The sequence below is a fragment of the Urtica dioica genome, chromosome 1 (genome assembly GCF_054948205.1).
Source record: "Urtica dioica subsp. dioica isolate 48M chromosome 1, U.dioica_male_clone48M_v1_H2, whole genome shotgun sequence".
Classification (NCBI taxonomy): domain Eukaryota; kingdom Viridiplantae; phylum Streptophyta; class Magnoliopsida; order Rosales; family Urticaceae; genus Urtica; species Urtica dioica.
The window spans coordinates 1,423,211-1,446,065 of record NC_142756.1 but is presented as its reverse complement, the minus strand read 5'-3'; the positions used below and the strand labels follow the sequence as shown (position 1 = coordinate 1,446,065).

Sequence of the window (22,855 nt, the reverse complement as noted above, 5' to 3'; positions counted from 1 at the left end):
CAATCAATATCGATGAAGAAGACTTGCATGTTGACGTCGATGAGAAAACTAAAGCTTTTGTTAGTGTTGTTAAAGTGAGTAACGGAAAAAACTAATTTGGTTTGCAGTCAAATCGTCCAAAAATATCGTTTAAACGAGTTTGAATTCAATAGAAACTCATATTATAGACATATACGTAGCTTATTAAGATCCGCTAAAGTCCTCCTCAAATTTTTTTTATAATACTATATGTTCAATTTTTTTAATTGTTTAGTTTAAAAAATTTACAAGCCAGTGTCCTTCATTTTTTTTGTCTTTTAGTTATATAGTCATTTGACTTATAGCGTTTTGGATAATAAGCAACTTTTTATTAATTTTCTGTAAATAGCCACCTAAACTTATTTACAGGAATCAAAAAGACAAAAAAAAATCCAAAATAGGCGGGAATGTTTTTGGGTTATTTTGTCTTTTTGAATGCCGTAAATAAGTTGAGGTGGTTATTTACAAAATTTTTACAAAAGGTTCGCTATCTAGCAATTCTTAGACTTTCGGTGGCTTATTTGGTTTTTTTTATTAGTCCCCATTATTTACCTCTATTGATCCGTCCCTAACTATAGACCAAGGTTTAAAATGTCAATGACCGATATGTGTCGATGGTCTCAAAAATCGAAAATTGCGGTAGCCGACGAAAATTGTGACGGAAATAATGTGAACATTTGAAAAAAAAATATTTCGATGAAAATTGCGATAAAACACGAAAATGCCGACGGAAATGATCTTGCACAATTTCAAATATAAAAAATAAGTATCATACATATAATAAGTTCAAAACATCATAAATACGTTTCAATTTCAAACACACACATAGTACCACCATAAGTTCAAACTTCAAACTCAAACACACATAATAATAAGTTCAGATATCATAAATTAAAAAATATAACAAAAAAATTTAAAACACATAATAAGTTCAAAACACATGATAAGTTCAAAACACATAATTGTTCAAAACATATAATAAGTTCAAAACACATCATGATAATACTCAGTAGTAACTTGAGTGGTAGTGAGGTTGATAGTTAACTTCTGATCGTGTTGGATGTCATCATATTCAGACCATGTCATGTGTAGCTTCATACGTATCACACCACTCAAGTGTAGCTTCACACGTGTCACGCCACCACCTCTTATCGTCACTCCACAATACTTGCATGTGAAATGATTTAGAGTTTCGGCTACTTCAGTGCAATGCTTTCGTACGCCTTCTTCGTTCATCGTTTGTATCTACAACAATTGAACAACAAAGTTATTTTTCGAAAAATTTGCTATAATTTCGTCAATATTAAAAAAAAATCAAATATGAACAATTAACTTAACTCCTAAAACTAACAAATAATCAATCAACGTATTCATCCTCAAACAAATAATCTCATATGAACTAACCATCAAGAACACATATTCAACATCAACAACATAACCTAAGAAAAATTCCGAAAAAAAACACATGTTAACCACAATACATATTCAAGCAACTTTCATTAAACGACATTTAAAAAAAATCTAAAAACATCCAAATCAAAGTTTAAAGTTTTGGCCGAAACAAATATCTAGACGAAACCTTGGCAAACCGCGACGTTGCACCGGAACGACGAAAAAATTGTTGCATCTTCACTAGAGCTGTCGAAATCTGGCCGGCGTGGCGGAGATGGCAACGAAATCGCGAAGGTCGCTTCATAGATCCAAAACGAATTTTCTAGGGTCTGGGTCGGGGAGTTTTCGTCGAAATGACGAGAAAAAATTCCTTTTTATACTCCAGACGAACAACACAAAAATGGGCGCGACGACAAGGTAATTTTATCTAAAAACACACATTTTTGCCAACAAAAAATGACGAAACGGCCATATAGTCGTCTTTGTGCCGAACTCTCCCGAAACACGCAATATCGATGCAATTTTCCGACATTTTAAACATTGCTATAGACAACAAGGAAACCCAAGGATAAAGAAATTCATTCCATAGGAAACAAAGAAACTCGTATAGAAACTCAACTTTCTCATTCATAAAACTCGTAAAAAAAAAGGTTCAGGGCCAAACCGAAAAGCGTGACCAACAGTTGCAACAGATATTTTGGCGGTAACGGTTGTCATTCCCTGTAACTAAACTCACAACAACGTACCTACACCTACAATCTCAGCCGTTAACGTCTAAAGAATTCCAATAGTCAAAGCCGACCCTTGCACCTTTGGCGGCGGAAATTACACACCTGTCCTCATATCCCTTAGAAGCTTCTCCTACGTGGCACAATATATAGTAGGAACTGGAACAGCCTCGTGAAGTGGGACCCACTCCAAATCACATCGTTGGACCCGCGAAATCTTAGCCCAACTCCCCAAAACTCTCTCGCTCTCTGACTTCCTATTCTCTGTCTCTCTCTCTCTCTTCACTCTCTTTGAGTTCGCTTCACAGTTCCGAGCCACGACCAAAAATGGCGATTTGAATTTTGATTAGGTTCGTTTAAGGAGAGCAATTATCCGAAAATGTTGTCTCTGCAACATCCTGTTTGCAGAGCACTAGATCTGGATCGGATTCGGCCAGAACAATCGTCGTTTCTGGGCCGCCGAATCGGCTTGGCCGAGAGAAGGTCTCCGAAGCTAGGACGCCGATTCGGCGTCGTTTTCGCTTCGTTGAAGATGAACCTGAACGAGTACATGGTCACTCTCGAGAAGCCGCTCGGAATCCGGTTCGCTCTCTCAGTCGACGGAAAGATCTTTGTCCACGCCCTGAAAAAAGGGGTAAGAGAAAGCTCTACGAATTTGTGGCTCATCTTGGTTGATTGATTGATCGATTGAATTGTTTTATTCATAAATTGATTTTTTTTTATTACAAAGGGAAATGCGGAGAGATCGAGGATAGTTATGGTGGGCGATACTCTGAAGAAGGCAGGTGATTCTTCTGGTGGCAAGCTCATTGAGATCAAAGACTATGGGGATACAGAGTAATAATTCCGTTTATATCTATTTTTTCCTTTGTTGTCTGTCTGTTTTTTTTAATTATTATTTTTTTTATAACTTAATAATGTATTTCCTATCATTGAAATTGATTTTTTCAACTGAATGAGGTAAACTCTGATCAGTGTCGTAGTAATTATTATTAGATGATCCTGAAATTCAAATAAGTTCAAAATTTGCGGATGGTTTCATGGCTTCCAATGTTTGCCATTTTTATCGAGTTTTTCGTTTATATATGTTTCAGTCTTTGGTTTCTTCAGGAAAATGCTGAAGGAGAAATCAGGGTCTTTTAGCCTTGTGCTCGAGAGGCCATTCTCTCCTTTCCCAATTCAACAATTGCTTTTGTTGAATCATCTAGACGTGTCATATAACAAAGGCAAAGTTGCTATCGCCACGTGGAACAAGTCGGTTTTTTCATCGAATTTGCAAGTTTCCCGAGAAACGAACGGGAATTCTGGGTTCGTGACATTCTCTCCGAAGTTTCTTAGCTCACAAGGATGGAAATTACTGAACAGTTATCAGAACGGACATGTTCAATCGCAAGTTCAGAAGAGCTCTCTAACCTCGCCGTTGAGCCAGCTCGTCTCTATTTTCTCCGAAGACGAACCTGGAGATGGAGAATGGGCTCATGGAAATTTCCCGCTCGAAGAATACATCAAAGCGCTGGATCGGTCTAAAGGCGAACTGTACTATAATCATTCGCTTGGTATGCGTTATAGTAAGGTGTGATATTCATTTTTACCTCCATGTTGTTGGATTTTTCTCAAATTGGAATTGCAATTCCATCCCAAAAAGAATTAGTATTCTTTTACAGTCATTGTTTTACCTTAAAGGCAAAAATCTTTTGAATTTTTTCTGTTTTGTTCACTGATTTGGGGATCTCTCGACATTTTGTTAGATTACTGAACAGATATATGTTGGATCATGTATTCAAATTGAAGCTGATGTAGAGGCCTTGTCAAGCACTTTGGTGAGTTCTTTTACACATACGCTTATCGTTACTTATCAAATAGGTGTAATACCAGATTTATCAATGTTTATTCCACGGCGATACACCGAATCTGAAATTGCAAAAAAATTCTAAATACAGGGAATTACTGCTGTGCTGAGCTTTCAAAGTGGAATCGAGGCAGAAAATTGGGGTTTGGACCCAAAGTCGATCAATGAGTCATGCCAAAAGTTTGATGTCCTGATGATAAACTATCCTATTAGGTAATAATAACACAATGTGTTCAAAAATCTATTTGTAGAGACTAGAGAGCAATAGATTGCCAAACTGAGGTTAAGGCCATTCCAGCTTACTATAAGGGCTGTAATGTTTTTACAGGGATGGAGATTCCTTTGACATTAGGAAGAAATTACCGTACTGTGTTGGTCTTCTGTTGCGGCTATTGAAAAAGAATCACCGTGTTTATATTACCTGTACCACTGGTTTCGATCGATCCCCAACTTGTGTGATAGCCTATCTGCATTGGATGACCGACACGTCCCTCCACGCAGCTTATAATTACGTCACCGGATTGCATTCCTGCAAGCCCGACAGGTTTTTCTCAGAAATCCCATTTTATAGCTGGTCAATATATTTGATTGGCATTTCGTTAAATCTGTCTGAATTTTTCTTTGTTCCGTGATTTTCAAAGACCGGCGATTGCTTGGGGAACATGGGATCTCATAGCTACGGTTGAAAATGGAAGGCATGAAGGGTCTCCGACACATGCAGTAACGTTCGTGTGGAACGGCCAAGAGGTGATTGACTACAAGTTTCGAACACTTGCTCTAAATTCTATACAAGAAATCAGGATGCTATGACTTCTATTCTCTTTTTTTATTTTTTATTTTTTATTTTTATATATAAATGGTATGGGTTTTAAGGGTTGGGAAATGCTTTTTTCCAATACTGCCGTGCTTATTATAAGTTGAACATATGTTACCTGGCAGGGAGAGGATGTTAATCTAGTCGGAGACTTCACCGGAAACTGGAAAGAACCAGTTCGAGCAAATCATAAAGGTGGATCCAGATACGAAGTAGACATTAGACTTTCACACGGGAAGTAAGTTTATAGTATTCAGTTACTTATTTGCTTACAGTCCAAATGTTAGGATCTTAGATACAAGAGTAATTCAATACCATATAGATAGTTAAAGGGGTAAATATAGGATAATTGCAAGTTATATTAGTCTATAAATAACTCTTTTAAAAAAAAAAATATTAGTCTATAAATAAGTTATAACTCATGTAATGAACCTTTATGTAAATGTTGGGTTTCAAATTTCATAAATATATTCACATCGTCTCTCGGAATGCCAATTTATTGCGTCCTTGTAACGAATAAATCATAAGGCAAATGAGCACGGTTGTGAATCACAATCACATTCTGTTCTCGGCAACAATTTTTTTTTTCTTCACAATACTAATATTGAGGTGTATATATTATACTCATGACGTCCAGGTATTATTACAAGTTCATTATTAACGGACAATGGAGACATTCGACATCTTCACCGTCCGAAAGGGACGAGAGCGGGAATGTAAACAATGTGATAGTTATTGGCGACACTGCCAGCGTGAGGCCTTCTGTTCAACAGCAAAAGAAAGTGAGCACATTTTGCTTTCTAATGCCACGTTTGTCTCTTGTCTGTGAAAGTGACTGATGATCGGTTTAAACTCTTTACTGCTTTTAGGATGTGAACATCGTGAAGGTCATCGAGAGGCCACTTTCGGAAAACGAGCGCTTCATGCTCGCAAAAGCAGCTCGCTGCATAGCATTCTCTGTTTGTCCCATCAGATTATCTCCCAAATAGTTTGGCTTGTTATATAATTATTGATTTTGTTTTTTCTCTTTCTTTTTTTTTTTTTTTTTGGTATTTCATGACAATTTGATTTCACTTTGTATGCCTGAAAGGGTGTTAATTCCATTTTGCCCGAGAAATTTTACAGACATATTTTCCATGTTATTACCGTGATAATTGATAATAGTTCGTTGAAGAAGGTCTTGTAGAGGAATAATGTCTCACAATTTGTACATAGGCCATTTTTTTTGTTTATCACGTCTAGCAGATAACTACAAAAAGAAAAAAAATTATGTCAATAACGTGACCCAAAAATGTCGACATGAACTTTATTGGCTTGCAAAATAGTGTCGACATTCATTTGAAAGCTAATTACAAGCTGCTACTGGGAAGGCTTGAGCTTATAAAAGTTTCAGACAGCTATCTGAACTTTTCTAACACCTCTCTTCTCTTTGCAAGATTTTTTTTTATCATTGAAAAACCATCCAGTTTGAATTTTGTTGGTTACAGAGTTTTGGCAGAGATGACTAAGAAGAGTCTTTGCGTTGGAACATGGATTTATGATCCTAGCAACTGCTTTTTCTCAAGTCCATCCAGGTTTGCATTTCTTTTTAATTAACATGCCAGTTTCACACATACTGGTATTTCACGTTAGTATAAATCTTTGTTTAGCTATATTTTTATACGATGAGAGCCATGTTTAGCTTTCATCTATGTAATGACTATGTTTTGAGATGGAAAACGGTGTTGTCAGATAGACGTTTTAGCGCAAATAGTCCCTTAACTGTCGTGTGATTGACATTTTGGTCTGTTAATCAAGGTATTTAAAAAAAATGGCTCTCAAGCTATAGATATTTTAGGGTTTAATTGTTTTCATATGAATATATTTTTTTTTATATATAGATTGTATTACCTAAGAAACTTAAAACATGTTTGTCAACTTAAGTAGCTTAGTTAATTTAATAAAAGAAGCTAACTAAATTATATTTAACCCTTAAAATATTAAATAAAAGTTCTAAAGAATATTAGAGTTTTTAGAGTAAGATTTTGCTTAAATGATGCTTTTTAAAACTATACATAAGGTTGAAAACATATTAAAGAATATGTTTTCTGTTTGCATGTTGAATTTCATTTAAAAAAAAAAAATCAATACTTGTATGGAAATAGCTAAAATGGTACAAAATCAACACTATGGATATGTTTTTCTCAACAAAATTAGTGTAAAGACTAAGGTTATGTTTGAAATCGAAATTTTGAGAGGAAAAAAAACATGAAGGCTTGAAGAAAAATGTGAAATATAATAAAAAATCTACAAGCCAATTAAATTTTGAGTAAAAAAAGAGAGAAGATAGTCACAAGAGAGACACGTTTGGCTCCCACATGTGCAAATTTGTATAGATTCTCATAATTTCACTTGTTTTTTTTTATAAACGAAATTAAAATTTAGTTATTTACTTCCTCCCAAATTTTCCTCACATTTGCGTTCGCTCGTAACAATGATTTTTTTTTCCCAAGTTCCAAACACATCCTTAGATATCACTCATACATAGCTCGCACACTATTTGTGCTTAAAAACCTCTCGTGTTCTAAAAAAACCCTCCCTATATTCAGATTTTATGTTCGTGGCTCACGATGAAAAATCTTATCCTTGAGTTGTGAATAGAACACAAACGATTGTGGCCTTTGAAGATGTAAGTGAAAGAAAACAACACACACACAATATATATATATATATATATATATATATATATATATATATATATATATATATATATATATATAATATAAACTGAAAAGCAATATACTATGTTAAGTGACTAAATGTCATTTTATCGCTCCTACGTGCTATGGAATTACCTAATTTCCCTCTGACATTTTTTTTCTTTATATATGAACTTAATTGCATTATAAATTAATACGAAAACTGAAGTTAAAACTTAAATCACTTAAATAACAACATATAATAATACTTGTGCAAACAAATACATTCTCAAAGATTGAATTGAGGCCAACAAGTAAATGTATATATAAATAAAGGGAACGGTTGGTGAAGTAAATTAAATTCTTGTGATAAAAAACAGACCATGCAATGCAATGTTGGGTTCAAAATCTATTATTTGGATATGCCATAAATCGCAAGAGCCATGTTTTTGGGATTACCTTATCTCCACAATCCTTCACTCATTCCGTCCCTTGGATTTGAACCATTGAATACTTTGATTGGATCATTTTCACTTCAACTTTTGGTCAGAGAAGGCCCTCGAAGGACAGTGATTTTTGCCTGTAAAAAATTAATTTAGTCTTTTTTGTTTTACTTCATCCAGCGATTCTTCCAAATTTTTTGACTGTTTTATTTTTTACCATTGAATTTAATTTTTTTTTCTTCCAAGTGAATGACATCTTTATGTGTACACTTCTTTAGTTAGCTTGACCGTTAAACCATAATTAGTGGTTATATTTGATGAAAAGTTGTTAAAAAAAAAAAAATAGAACCAAAATGTATATTGTTAGGCAATAAAGGGTCTTCTTGAAATGTTGATTTTATTTTATTTTATAACATATAGTCCACTCATTTCAATTCAAGAAACACATGGTTTCGACGTGATCTAACCTTTCATGAAATTCAACCACACACACACACACACACGACTTCTAGCTCAAATCCATGGCTAACATAAAACTAACAGACACATTTATATCATACATCTCTGATGATTTTCTTTTCCTCTCTCTCCTCAGATACATTGTGACATATCAACGGTATACTATACCGTACTACATAAATAGATTAAAAAAAAATGGAGCTAGCGTTCTCCAACCACGTGGCAATCTCTCACAAACACATTGATCCATAATCCGAGAGAGAGAGATTTGATCTCCAACGTCCAAACCTATTCTCCAAATGAAGAAGCTGTGGTTGGTTTGGGTTTCGCTATCGTTATCCGTTTCCATACGCGAAGAAGTGTGAGGGTAAAATAATAATAATTATAATAAAATAGATAAATAAATATATAGTAGGACGTAGTATTAAAGCAAGGCAAGTGTAGATTGAAATCGCCACAATGTCTTCGACATCGATCAACGCAGCTTTGTCTCTCACTTCCTCAGTCTCACAAACTTCCCTCAGAAAGCCCACATTACGTCTTTCTATCTCTGCTCGCCTCGGCTCTTCTTCTTCTTCTTCTTCTTCCTCTTCTTCACCTCCTCCGAGTCTTATCCAAAACCGACCCGTTTTCGCTGCCCCGGCTCCTTTAATCACCCCCACCAATTGGGTACATATATTTGTTCATTTTCACTATTAATTATTCATATGTCACTCTTGTGATATATGTAGAACTAGATCCTACTTTTTTGGAGTTATGACCCTTTACGTACTCTCTCTTGCATTTGCATGTGATTATTTTGATTGTTGAGATTTGCGTGAAGGTTAAAGTACGTGGTTTGGTTTTCATGCATGGAAAGGTCTCACTTTCGTTTTTCTCACAAGTATAACAAGCCTTTTTTAATTATTATATATTGTTATAATTAGTATTCTGTGTTATTGTCGAACAATACCAACTAACAAATAGTACTATTACTATCTAGAATTAGTAGTACACGTGGCGACTAGTCAACTAGTTCGCTAGTTTTTTGGATTTTGCAAGGCTTGTTTGACGTGTTTATATGTAATTGGTCCCCGTTCCAACTTGTTTTACGTGTGTGGTTTAGCTTTTTATCATACAGATGTGGTTCTTTAAATTTTTTTATTTATTTTTCTTTTTGCTTTAGAATTTTCATTTGACCAAAAAATATGAAAATTTCGGGAAATTAAATGGGAGTCAGACGTTACGTGGCCAATTGTCAAAACACATATTGGAGTTAGACGTTACACTTTCACAAATTAATTATTGAAAGTTATAATAGATATATCGGGTTTTTTTTTTCTTTCACAAATTAAATATTAAATAGAAGAACTGGAAATAAAAAGTGTTGCGCATTAATACCATAGAAATGGTAACCTTTCTCATAAATTATAAACAGACACGCATAAAAAAAGGGAAAATAACTGAAGAAAAGCATTAATAGAAACCGACGAGGACTAAGACTTGCCGTACTTCAAATTTCCTATAAAGTATAAACCATATATAAAAAACTTCTTTATCACTCCACATAATTTAAGTAATTCGACCTCTATTAATTGTGACGAATTTGCAGAGTGAAGATATGGGCAAGGAATCAATTGAGGAAGCCATTGCAGCTCTTCAGAAGCTTCTCAGGTAGTTAAAAATAAAAAACAATATCGATGAATTCCAAAATATTCAACAAATCTATACTAAATAGTACATAGTAATAAGAAAACAAAGAGTTTTTTTATTTTTATTTTATATTTATAAAAATATTTTACAAAGAGTTGAGCTTATAACTGTGCTAATTAATTAATAAACTCAACACGAGCTTATAACTGTGCTAATTAATTAATTATTAATTTGTTGTAGTGAGAATGAAGAGCTGAAACCGGTGGCGGCTTCGAAGGTCGACCAAATAACTTCGGAGCTTCAGACACCATCGGACGGAAAGCCCGCTTTCGACCCGGTTGAGAGGATCAAGTCCGGCTTCATTCACTTCAAGAAAGAAAAATATGAGTAATGCACAAACACATATATTAATTCCATTTTTTTTAATATATACCGTCATCAATTGGTCACTTTCTAATTTGTATGTTATATTATCAATAATAATCACAATCTTGAGAGCTTTTTTTTTTGTTTTTTTTTTCCTCAGTACCAACCCGGCTCTCTACGGCGAGCTCGCCAAAGGCCAAAGCCCCAAGGTATATAAACACATTTATTTCTTTTTCTATAAATTTACTACTGAATTTTTTAATTTCACTATATACTATATAGTATTGTTTGATATATTAATTAATTTTTTATTTTTTTTAATTTGATGGCAGTTTATGGTATTTGCATGCTCGGACTCAAGGGTTTGCCCATCACATGTCCTAGATTTCCAACCAGGAGAGGCTTTTGTGGTCCGTAACGTTGCTAACCTTGTCCCAACCTATGACCAGGTTCATTCTTTCTCTTTTCTTTTCTTTTTTTCACGTTTTTATTCTTTATTTATCTTCAATTTATTTTTCATAAATTGATTGTTATTTTTATATATTTTTGGCGGATGAACAATAGACTAAATACGCTGGTACTGGATCTGCCATTGAGTACGCAGTTCTGCATCTCAAGGTAATAAACCCATCAATTTAATAATTTATTTATTAATTATATTATGTATGTTAGGGGAAAAAAATAAACTGGAATATAATGGTTGCGAAACTTTATATTTTGATCTATCAGATAAATAGATTTAAAAACTATACGCGTAATATGAATTAGTGTTCCAATTGAAGTGATGTATTGGCTATTCCTTAATTTATTTATTATGTGTATGTGTGTGTGTGTGTTTGTATAGGTTTCATACATTGTGGTGATTGGACACAGTGCTTGTGGTGGAATCAAGGCTCTTATGTCTCTCACAGATGGTGCCCCTCACTCCACGTAAGAATTTCCACTTCACTCCCTTAAATATATATATATATATATATATATATATATATATATGTATATGTATATTGATAATTATATAGACAAAAGATTTTATAAATTGTGGGTAACCGAAATATATATACTGATATTTCTGTAAATTTATCACAATACCGATTTGAAAATTTTGTCAAATTTCTTAAAAAAACAATGTCAAAATATATTTTTAGCCACATTTTGAGTACTATTTCCAGTGAATTTTTTAGGTCTCCAAATTTCATATTTCTCTGAAGAAAAAAAAAATTCCTCTAAAATCGACGACACTATTTCTTGGATGTCCGGGGGCCAATGAGTATCCAAATTTTTTTTTTTTTGAAACATCAGCGGCTTTTTATTATTATTGAATCCTTGACAAGTAGTATATATTTATCTGAATTATTTACATATATAGTAATATTTACTCATGTATATATGTGCAGGGACTTCATTGAGGACTGGGTCAAAATTGGTCTTCCTGCAAGGAGCAACACCAAATCTTCCTTGGGCGATGCCTCTCTTCCAGATCTCTGTGGGCACTGTGAGAAGGTATATACATATACATACACACACACACACACTAAATATTTGTACCTATAAACTTCATATAATGAATGGTTAATTTGATGATTTATATGATCTGTGTTAATAAAAATATTGCAGGCGGCAGTGAATATGTCACTTGGAAACTTGCTGACGTATCCATTTGTGAGAGAGGGATTGGTGAACAAAACCCTTGGATTGAAAGGAGGTTATTATGACTTTGTGAACGGCAAATTTGAGCTTTGGACACTTGATTTTGGCGTGTCTTCTTCATTCTCCGTATGAACCAATCAACCCCATCCTATATCACTCTACCAATCTCATCAACGTGATTAAAAATTGTACTTTGTTCTTTCTTGTTTGCAATAAAATTAGGAGATCCCCTCAAAGGCTCCTTTTTTTTTTTTTTTTTTTTTTTTTTTTTTTTTTTTTTTACATATTGTTATTGTTACATAAGAAGCTCATATGAGTTCATCTTCATCATCATAATAATGAAGCCTCTCGGAGTAATCAGAAATAAAATTTTCATTACTGCATTATTTTGTTTTCTCTTTGTTAGGTTAAAGATGTGGCAACCATACTTCATTGGAAGCTCTAGGGATCACATTGCTTTAGATGCGGGTCATCCCTGCAAACGACGAGGCTACTCTTAATTTCTACAAAAATCACATATTATAATTGTGTGATTATTTGGGTACTTAATAAACTGGGTTATGTAGAGAGAATATTTGTACATTTCAAAAAAATGTTATTATTTCTCATCAACTAATTAATAAAGTCCCGGCTAAATTCAAAGATGAACAAGTATAGGTAACATTGTTTTTCATCCAAACCAAATAAATAAGTAAGATTTATACTGAATAGTCTACACAAAATCAACCCCTATCAAGTGCATAATCTTCGCGATGAGATGAAAAACTCCATTTCTTCTTCATTTGAGTTCTTCTCGATCGTCCCTAACGATCGAAACCAAAGTCGAAACTTGTACATTTTTCAAACATGTATTAAATTTCAAGTTCTGTGGCTATAGCGCTTCCTCGCCAAATGATGTACGAGACGTATGAGACTTTCCGAGAGCACCATATCTTTGGCTATACAATGCTCTTTGGATTCCATCCATACTTAACATACACATAATATACACCCAACTGCTAAAGAGATTGAGGATACATGTAAGGAAAAGTAGTTGAAAACATCGTCGAGATCAAGAACATCGATTGTAGTCATGGGCTTGAATCATGCATCACACACACACACAAATATATATATATATATATTCTTCTTTTCTTTTTAAAGTATCACTTGTACCCCTCGAATATCGTGAAGGTCTCACACAAGATGTTTGATGCAAAAATAATAAAAGTTCAATTATTCTTATGTAATACCAACCTCTTCATTACATTAACAACTGGGATTTAGAGTGTCCCAATCCAACCTCTTCTTTACATCTTAAGCCCTATTTCACAATGCCAATGTGATGTCTGAAAATAACCATGTGTGGTGTTGACTTGTGACTACATGACCCCGTTTAAAAATTAAATAAAAATCATATACACATAAAAATATTCTTCAATCCACAAAAATCACCTATGACTCACATTTATCTCAATTACTTGCTTTCAGATATAATATCTGTTGTGGTTCCTCTTTGGCTAGACAAAGTTTGGACATGTTGGGTTATGGATTATTACAAATTCACTTCCGAGAGGATCATGAATTAAGAGTCCAAGATGACAATACCACGTGTTAGTAATTAAAGACCCATCCCATTTTGATTATGTATCTAATCTCAATCTATAAGGAATTGGTCATCCATATCAAGTCCTAGACCAATCTTAACTAGTTTGTAGAGTGAGAGATATCACATGGGTTTGTCTTCTAACTACAAAGCTTTTTCATTCACATCTGTTAATGGAACACATAGTCTTACTTCACCTTCTTCTTGTTGTGAAACATCAAAGTTAATATGTATAGTGGACTCACAATCTTTCTTAAGCTAATTAACTTTAAAATTTAATAATCGCAGCTAACATGGTTGGTCTAGTACTTGCGATGTAGGCTCTTAATCCAATTGGGGTCTACTATAGGAAGCATTCATTTCGGAACGATATTCATAAAACCTACATGCTTAAACTTGTCTAGCCAACGAGGAACCACAACATATTATATTATGATCTGAAAGCTAGCCATTCAGATAAATATATGCCAGTCATATATGTCATTTTTGTGGATTATTGAAGAATATTTTTTATTTGTATGCATAAAAAAAATGGTGTCATGTAGTCTGATCAACACCACATATGGCTCTTTTCACCAGCTATATAATCTAATTGAGCAACCAACCTTCAGACAATATCACATTGCCATTGTGATATATTGCTAAAGAGGTAATGAATTAGATGTTGAAGTGGGACACTCTAACATCAAGTTACAACGTGAATTTGTGAATTAGATTGAAGAGTTCGGAGACAGTCCCATGTGATCTCTCTCATCTCTTCTCTAGTCTCTCACTAGACCCACTTACAAAGCTATTCTTTGTTCTACCTCTCATTCCAAAGATATCATTCCTAGCATTCTTTCTCTAGTGTGTATATATACAAGCATAACTCTTCAAAGTTACAAAACTATCAAGCCGATTATCACAACAATCAATAAAATTTCCTTTGTTTCTCACAATATTTTTTATTCCTCTTAACATAAAAAAATGGGTTTCCGTTTACCCCGAGTAGTCCCAGCAAAGAAGTTTCTTCAGAGGTCTCTCTCCAATTCAAGTACTAATAAATCCGCTTCGGCTGCGTTGGATGTCCCGAAAGGCCACTTTGCAGTTTATGTCGGCGACCACGAAAAGAAGCGGTTTGTTGTGCCGGTCTCGTTGCTGAGTCAGCCTTTGTTCCAAGAATTGCTTGTTCAAGTCGAAGATGAGTTCGGATTCGATCACCCCATGGGAGGTCTTACCATTCCTTGCAGTGAAGACGCGTTTATTGACCTCATTGCAAGCTTAAATTGATGCCTCATCATTTACACTAGTTTATTAGATTAGGACAATTTTTTAGAATAGAGATCATTACGCTGTAAAGATACTTTTTATTTCCTCAATTCCTTGTGGAGTAGATAAAAACAGCTCCCATGATGAGAATGTTGAATGAACTATCAAAATAATAAATTTAAATTATATATGCACTTATATTAGCCATCAGTTCTTCATTCTTGTTTTGAAAGTTTTACCTTAATTTGTATCCACAACGGATTCCTAACCTTTTTGTTTTAGGCATTTTAGTCCCGAAAATTTTTTAAGGACCAAAGTCGCGATCGACCTTTTTTCTTTTGGCACAATTGCTACCTTCTGCTAAATAGTTGACGGAATTTTCACGTGTTTAAGAAAAAACATGTTCTCAATATTTCAGAAGCATATGCAAACTTGATGTGAAAAAAGAAAAAGTTTGTTGCGTCCACGTACGCAGAGAAAAATAAGTGACAATTGTACGAGGTAAATCGTTGAGCTTTAATATGAATTTAGGCATCATATTCTCAAGATTTCGAATGATTAATTTCTGGTAGAGAATCACAGAGAAAAGTGAGGGAATTAATTAACAAAGCTTATAATTAGTTCTTTAGAGGGAATCAACATTCGTTTGAAGAATTGCTTGTCCAAGTTGAAGATGAGTTCGGATTCGATCATCCCATGGGAGGTCTTACCATTCCCTGCAGTGAAGACGCGTTTATTGATCTCATTTCAAGCTTCAATTAATGCCTCACAAGTTATATTAGTTTATTACCTACTATGACAATTTTGTAGAATAGAGCTAGCTGGCAATACATGTACATTTTTTTTCTCTCAATTCCTTGTGGAGTAGATTAGAACAGCTCCCAGGATTAGAATATTCAATGTACTAGGAAAATAATAAATTTAAATTATCTATGCACTTATCTATGATATAATATAATTTGAAATGAATACAAATCTAATATATCTCCCACAAATATCTTCTCGGCACGGGTTCAAATTCGCATGATTTTTGAAAGAGTTACTCAAGAACTAAACCCAATTCTCTTTTTAGTGGCCCTCATTGCACCTACTGATAATTACATGATATATTATTTCATCAATTATTTCTGCCAGGGAATCAACACGTATCCTTCAAGGAAATAAAACCTAAAGACGCGAATATCAAATAGCACATATTATATTTGGTTAGTGCAAGCATTTTATATAGGAATGACCTCATTTCTATAATTATTGGCATAAAGTTTGCGACAACTACTTTTTCTTTTAGTGCAATCCATAATGTTACTTGTATATTCAAATATATTTATACAATTATTGGTACAAAGGGCCAGGCACGAAGCCACATGGAATTGAGGGGGGGCTATACCCCCCCTCGATTATTTTTTTTTTTTTTGTATTTTTTACCCATTTTTTTTTTTTACATTTTTTTACCCTTAAAATTTACAAATCAACCCCTCCTGAATTTTTTCTTGCAAATTAGCCCCCCTAACCTAGATTTATGGCTTCGTCCCTGCAAAGGGCCAACTCTTATAAATATTACAAAAATAATATTTATAATCGAAAATAATAGAAAGTTTGTACGGAAATAATCTAAACACAAGGAAAATATAAATTATTATTTTATTTTAGATACCAAAGAGAAAGAAAACAACAAACAAGTTTGTTGAAACTAGTTTATTTGACAAAACAAGTTGTAACAAAATTGTTCAACCCGGAGCGTCAACAAATTGTTCAAGCAACTTAAGTCAAGGTACTTGCAACTTTTCCTCATGCAGAATCAATTACTTTGGTTAGTTATATGATTTCTGTGGAAGAATAATGTCAGATTTGGAGAATCCGGTTGATTTCACTTTTTGAGTAGGATTTGGGAACCCAATCCGGTTAATTTACGGATGTTTCTCTAGTTCCTTAATTGTTTGGCAAATTCATGAAGCCATAGTTCTTGTGTTTGTCTCTCTATTCCAGAGATCTTAATCAACAATAGACTTAGAACAACTCACAACTTTTGCACCGTCGTATTGAGTGAGAGATCGTGTTTTGCATATTGACGTGCTATTGATCGTCGGGAAAAGATCAAGTGAAACATAGAGATGGAGTCTTTAGATCTGAGGGGAGCTCATATTCACATCCATTTGAGATAGTTAAAGAGAGATGTGTTTGCGAATGAGAGCTTTGTCAAACTTAATATTCATATAACTTTGATTGATTGATTATAATGGATTATTTTCACCCGGGCATACAGTCCCTTTGAATAGGTTGTTTATACAAAACAGGGTTACCAATAGATTAAAAAGCCCTGTTTTTGTTTTTAGAAAAAACTAAACTGTTTATCTGGTGTTTGGTAAAAAAAATTTTACAAAAAACTTCAAAAGCGATTTTAGATTTTGTACATGAAATGGAAAAGCTAGTATTCTTAGCTTTTAGAAAAAGTGTTTTTAAGTTTGGTATATAAATTACTGTAATATCCTCGTACAAAATATTATTCATATATATGTATATAAATAATATTAATAATTATTATTTAATTATTAAGAACATGTCTATTTTAGTCTTTTTACTATAATATATTTATTTTACCAAACGCTAAATCGGTTTTTATTACCAGCAACAACTGTTTTATAAACAGTTTACCTAACACCTTGTCAGTTTTTGAAAAAAACAGTTTTTTGAAAAAAATGAATCTAAAAACACTTTTTTTAAAAACAAAGCTATGACAAACGGGGCCATTATCATATATATATTGTAATATGATAATAAAAAATAAAAATAAAAAACTGCTTTTGATTAAAACAATCGGTCCCAGGCACCACTCACCCTGACAACTGCCCCTTAAAACAACGAAAATAAAAGATTCAGAATATCTAACTTTAACTTTTTTAAAGTAAAAGTAACACAGTTATATTAGGGAATCATTTCATTAAAGTAAAGTATATCCTTATAAAATTTATTTCCACTTTATCGCTCAAATGAATTACATATACCTAATATACATTATATTAAGGGATAATTAGTATCTAAGCTGGTCTATATAAACCAGCCCTACTTCAGCTACTTTCACAACCCAAGACATCAGAACAAAGAAGAAGAAGAAGAGAAAACACCTTTTTCCATAATCACCAAATTAAAACCCTAGCTAGCTAAAAGAGAATTAAGCATGACCATGATCAAGACTCTGAGCACTTTCCTGATCTTTGCCCTGATCGCCGGAGCGGCGACGGCTCGGCCGGACGTTGACCTCTGCATCGTTGACATGGCGAGAGACAGTCGGGTCCGCGGAGCCGTGTGGCCCAAAGACATCGACGCTCTCTGCATCCTCGCCGACCGCGGATACCTCAACACTGACGTGGCGGCTTGCGTCAACAAGCTCCACGTGGAGAGCCTCCTGGGCCGCCAAGTGGCCGCCGAAGATGCCGGCTATGTCTGTGGCTTCATCGGCGACATGGTCAAGAGGTACATCGTTCAGAAGTGATGATATGATGACAAGCCGCCCCATAATATGCACGTCCCTAAATAATAGATACGTACCACACGTCTGTACTAGTGTTTGTTTGAGAGTACGTACTTGTCTCTGTTCTATCTATGCTTTGTGTGCGTTTATCATATGATGATGATGTGTATTAATAAATAAACCATCCTGAACTTGTGCTTGTTGATCTTCTCTCTGCAATGGTAATCAATGGTAATCAATGATATATCCATGTTTCCTTTCAATTGAAGAGCCCATGTATATCTATGTACGTAGTTTAAGTCACAAAACTTAAAAGACTTTTTATGCCGTTAATGGCTATACATTAGTATCTAGCTAGGAAAGATTTTTTCGAAAGCCTTTTTGTTTCGGAAAAGTACGTAATAACTTGTTTTTTTAAGGAAAAACATTATTAAGACATATAAAAGTATCTAGAGTAGGAAAGATATTGGTTCACTACAAGAAATTATAAGAACAGCCACTGCATATGTAGTCGCTATTTCATACGGAAGTAGTCGCTGTTGCGAATCAGCGACTACAACGGTGACTACATTTGTAGTCGCTGATTCCTTGTCGCGCTTTCCTACATCGACTACAATTGTAGTCGCTGTTGGCTTTTTGTTTTTTTTTTTTTTTTTTAATAATATCGATTTTTAACCACAGCTGATCTTGATAATATAAATGATAATAAAAAATAACTGATATTCATGATCATTCACAGTTAAAAATATGAACAAGTAACAAAAATATATCAAAGCTAAAAAATCTCCTACATAGTCAATGGTGTTTTGTTAAGTGTGAAACAAAAAAAATTCATAGATTATAGAACTAAAAAGAAAGCTAACCACATTTGAAACTAACCCTAATCGTCGTCTTCCTCGTCATTGTCTCCTAATGGGTGTTGAGGCGACGTCGACTCGATATCTGTTCTTTCAAAAAGAAAATTTGGATCAATCGACTTCAAGTATGCCCCTATCTTCTCTACATTTGATGCCACCTTTCGAAGACCATCGATCATGAAAGATGAATTCTCATGCATCGGCATAGATGCTCCATCACCACGTGTATAAAGGAGAACCTTCGCTGGCAACTTTGGTCCGATTCCCTTGGTGTACGAGCGGCCAGATTTCAATATTTGACTCATGATTTCTTCATCTGTGGTGTGATCGTTCGGATCAGCATCGCGTTGTTGTCAGACCCTATCCATGTGTTCATGAGGAAAATTCAACACCTTAATTATTTTTCATTCAAAAATACTAAATAAAATATCACCAATGCACATTCAAAAACCAAAATGTAGCTATCATCTCTAAGGAGGAGTTAAAAGCGTATATCAACGTTTGATTATAGCTCTGCTCAACATTCTCAACTGCTAAATTTAGAATCATAGGAACATACAAACAATTTTCCTTAGAATTCTATGAACGCACTGGAAACTTCAACATATCTCCTAGGCTGTGTAATACATTGTGAAACATGTATAATATATAATTACTTGTCCATCATGAAATTAAGTGCATTAGGCATATATTCTCTACTCTAGCTACATTACTCTTTGATTTTTTTTCTGTCTGCCTTTTGCATTGAAAGAGTCCTACAAAAATTAATAGAATGCAGGTGCCAAGAATTTCCCTAATCCAAAACCTGACTAGGTCTCAGTAAGAACTTTAGATTTTTTTTTTTTTTTTTTTGCTGATAAATAACACCTAATAACAGGGATTTGAATATATCAACTAGAAACTTACATAAGCATTCTGGGCGGCGATCGAAGTCCACTTCGACTCTTTAAAATGCAAATTTCTCCACGCATCAATTGGACTTGCCCATTCACATGTCTCCATATTACGTTGTAACATGTGTTCAAAATTAAAGAGCACAATGATATGCATAATTAGCTCAAACAGGGCAAAAGAAGATTTCCATAAAATTTCGAAAGACAGCAATAGATACTCCTATACTTACCATGCTATATCGATATTGTGCAAAGGATTGTGACCCTTGCCGACTTTGAACGGCCACACAAGACCGATTTCTGGAATAAATTTCTGACCTTGCCTTCGTATATAGATAATCAGTGTGTTAGACAATATCTTCTGATATGTGTGTTAAACATAAAAGAAAAAAAAAGTAATTACTTGAGTTATTGGACTCTCCATCCATTTCAAGAAGTCCTCCCATTGTTCCTTGCTGCGACATTGGTCGGGTTTGTGTTCTCTGGCTTTCTCTTCACCATACTCTTGAACTTGTTCAAGCCACTTACTCTTCAAATCGTTCTTCCAATTACAAACAGATTAAATATCATTTAGAGGTAGATGATATTTCTTTAAAAAAATTCTTCATAATGTTAGACTGAAAACAGATTAAATAAAAACCTGTGAAGCAGAATAAGAAGCGTTTGGGTGTCGGGGATGAAATCGAAACACCAAAATCAGTATCCTCGTCGTTGCGGTCTGCGAAATCGTCGGAGAAAATCCTTTATTTGCAGCAATATGGTTCAGTTTTCATTAGCAATGTTTCATAAAACAAAGAGTCAATTTAAAAGGACTACTTATATAACAATTATCCAGAAAATCATATAAGAAAAACTCATAAGAACAACAAGTACCAATTCAGCATAAACTGAATTTCCAACTACAGTTTGAGTATGTTATAATTTAACCAGTCCCCAAATAAATAAAAAAAACCCTAATCAGCAAGATATGTGGAAAAAGATGGAAATCTCTTGACTTCCGGTGACGGTCAAAGATGAAACGACAATCAACTATCACAAATAAAAAAAAATCAAGGTGAATTCCAATTATGATTTTCTGTGACTCAAATTTATAAGCAAATTCCAATTCTGATTTCAAAAACTTAAACATGAATCCATAGAAATAACTAGTTATGGAGACATAATCCCTATCAACCGTAATAGCAAAATCTATTAAGGAAACAAAAACCTGTGAACGGGAAGAAGGACTCTGGTCGTCAGCGGGGAAGGAACCAAAAGCTGAAAGCGAAATCCTCGTCGTGGTCTGGGCAATCGCCAAAGAGAAATCCAAAGAGCTCTGAGAATCTTTGTCCGCATGAGAGATGCAGATGATGGTCCCGTCGCCAAAGTTAAGGCGAGGGAGTCAAACGACGGAGCGGAGAGGCCGCGGAGATGCGCTCGTCAAAAATTTGTTCTCCGTCGTCAATTGAATTCATAGGTCGAGAAAACGCGGGGAATGAATTTTTTATGTGTTTACGGGGCTAAAACGCGGGTGTAGTTGAAATTAAGCTATATCTGGGCGAGGTGGGGCTTAGTGGGTCGAAATTTTACAACAACTACATATGTAGTCGCTAGAGCTTAAATGTAGTCGCCGCTGCTTAAAAATAACCGGCGACTACATTTGTAGTCGCTGTTAGGTTTACGCAGTCTACTTGCTAGAACTAGAAGTGATATTTTTGTAAATTTATCACAATGCCGATTTGAAAATTTAGTCAGAATTCTTAAAAAAAAAATGTCAAAATATATTTTCGGCCACATTTTGAGTACTATTTCCAGTGAATATTTTAGGTCCAAATTTCATATTTCTCTGAAGAAAAAAAAAATCCTCTAAAATCGACGACACTATTTCTTGGATGTCCGGGACCAATGAGTATCCGAAAACGAATATTTTATTTTGAAACATCAGCGGCCTTTTCATTATTATTGAATCCTTGACAAGTAGTAGTATATATTTATCTGAATTATTGACATATAGTAATATTTACTTATGTATATATGTGCAGGGACTTCATTGAGGACTGGGTCAAAATTGGTCTGCCTGCAAGGAGCAATACCAAATCTTCCTTGGGCGATGCCTCTCTTCCAGATCTCTGTGGGCACTGTGAGAGGGTATATATACATATACATTATTAATATACACACGCACACACTAAATATTTGTACTATAAACTTCATATAATTAATGGTGTGATGATTTATATGATTTTTGTTAAAAATATTGCAGGAGGCAGTGAACATGTCACTTGGAAACTTGCTGACGTATCCATTTGTGGGAGAGGGATTGGTGAACAAAACCCTTGGATTGAAAGGAGGTTATTATGACTTTGTGAACGGCAAATTTGAGCTTTGGACACTTGATTTTGGCCTCTCTTCTTCCTTCTCCGTATGAACCAATCAACCCCATCCTATATCACTCTACCAATCTCATCAACGTGATTAAAAATTGTACTTTGTTCTTTCCTTGTTTGCAATAAAAATAGGAGATCCCCTCAAAGGCTCCTTTTTTTTTCTTTTTTTTTTACATATTGTTATTGTAACATAAGAAGCTCATTTGAGTTCATCATCGTAATAATTAATGAAGCCTCTCGGAGTAATCAGAAATAAAATTTTCATTACTGCATTATTTTGTTTTCTCTTTGTTAGGTTAAAGATGTGGCAACCATACTTCATTGGAAGCTCTAGGGATCACATTGCTTTAGATGCGGGTCATCCCTGCAAACGACGAGGCTACTCTTAATTTCTACAAAAATCACATATTG

The 22,855-nt window shown here is 34.4% G+C and overlaps 3 protein-coding genes across 5 annotated transcripts; all 3 read left to right on the top strand.

Moving 5' to 3' along the window:
• Positions 1-2,379: 2,379 nt before the first annotated feature.
• LOC149406128 (phosphoglucan phosphatase LSF1, chloroplastic) lies at positions 2,380-5,925 on the top strand. 2 transcript variants are annotated; one of them, XM_089616231.1, is made up of 10 exons: positions 2,380-2,772; positions 2,869-2,975; positions 3,249-3,711; positions 3,887-3,958; positions 4,079-4,200; positions 4,316-4,531; positions 4,629-4,734; positions 4,927-5,039; positions 5,439-5,583; positions 5,671-5,925. In XM_089616231.1, the coding sequence occupies exons 1-10, from the start codon at positions 2,518-2,520 to the stop codon at positions 5,788-5,790; spliced, it is 1,719 nt and encodes a 572-aa protein (XP_089472357.1). In that variant the 5' UTR covers positions 2,380-2,517; the 3' UTR covers positions 5,791-5,925. The 2 variants fall into 2 exon arrangements, with proteins under 2 accessions (XP_089472357.1, XP_089472366.1); XM_089616240.1 differs by lacking the exon at positions 2,380-2,772 and having other exon boundaries at positions 3,233-3,711.
• A 2,868-nt stretch (positions 5,926-8,793) lies between these two features.
• CA1 (carbonic anhydrase 1) lies at positions 8,794-22,605 on the top strand. 2 transcript variants are annotated; one of them, XM_089616201.1, is made up of 10 exons: positions 8,794-9,050; positions 9,973-10,034; positions 10,254-10,400; positions 10,540-10,588; positions 10,712-10,828; positions 10,944-10,997; positions 11,224-11,309; positions 11,774-11,879; positions 11,994-12,152; positions 12,433-12,670. In XM_089616201.1, exons 1-10 carry the CDS (start codon positions 8,841-8,843, stop codon positions 12,469-12,471), a joined length of 1,029 nt encoding a protein of 342 aa, XP_089472327.1. In that variant the 5' UTR covers positions 8,794-8,840; the 3' UTR covers positions 12,472-12,670. The 2 variants fall into 2 exon arrangements, with proteins under 2 accessions (XP_089472327.1, XP_089472333.1); XM_089616207.1 differs by lacking the exons at positions 11,774-11,879; positions 11,994-12,152; positions 12,433-12,670 and adding exons at positions 22,100-22,205; positions 22,321-22,605.
• On the top strand, positions 14,495-15,059 carry LOC149406127 (auxin-induced protein 15A-like). The gene has a single exon (XM_089616219.1). It carries the CDS (start codon positions 14,578-14,580, stop codon positions 14,878-14,880), a length of 303 nt encoding a protein of 100 aa, XP_089472345.1. The 5' UTR covers positions 14,495-14,577; the 3' UTR covers positions 14,881-15,059.
• Positions 22,606-22,855: the final 250 nt, after the last annotated feature.

Excerpts from the sequence above, each read along its gene's own strand:
- LOC149406128 (XM_089616231.1), top strand. The coding sequence starts at position 2,518 with ATGTTGTCTCTGCAACATCCTGTTTGCAGAGCACTAGATCTGGATCGG. Across the intron at positions 3,959-4,078 it reads AGGCCTTGTCAAGCACTTTG|GGAATTACTGCTGTGCTGAG; the intron begins GTGAGTTCTTTT and ends TTCTAAATACAG. Across the intron at positions 4,532-4,628 it reads CATTCCTGCAAGCCCGACAG|ACCGGCGATTGCTTGGGGAA; the intron begins GTTTTTCTCAGA and ends TGATTTTCAAAG.
- CA1 (XM_089616201.1), top strand. The coding sequence starts at position 8,841 with ATGTCTTCGACATCGATCAACGCAGCTTTGTCTCTCACTTCCTCAGTC. Across the intron at positions 10,035-10,253 it reads GCTCTTCAGAAGCTTCTCAG|TGAGAATGAAGAGCTGAAAC; the intron begins GTAGTTAAAAAT and ends AATTTGTTGTAG. Across the intron at positions 10,998-11,223 it reads ACGCAGTTCTGCATCTCAAG|GTTTCATACATTGTGGTGAT; the intron begins GTAATAAACCCA and ends GTGTTTGTATAG.
- LOC149406127 (XM_089616219.1), top strand. The coding sequence starts at position 14,578 with ATGGGTTTCCGTTTACCCCGAGTAGTCCCAGCAAAGAAGTTTCTTCAG.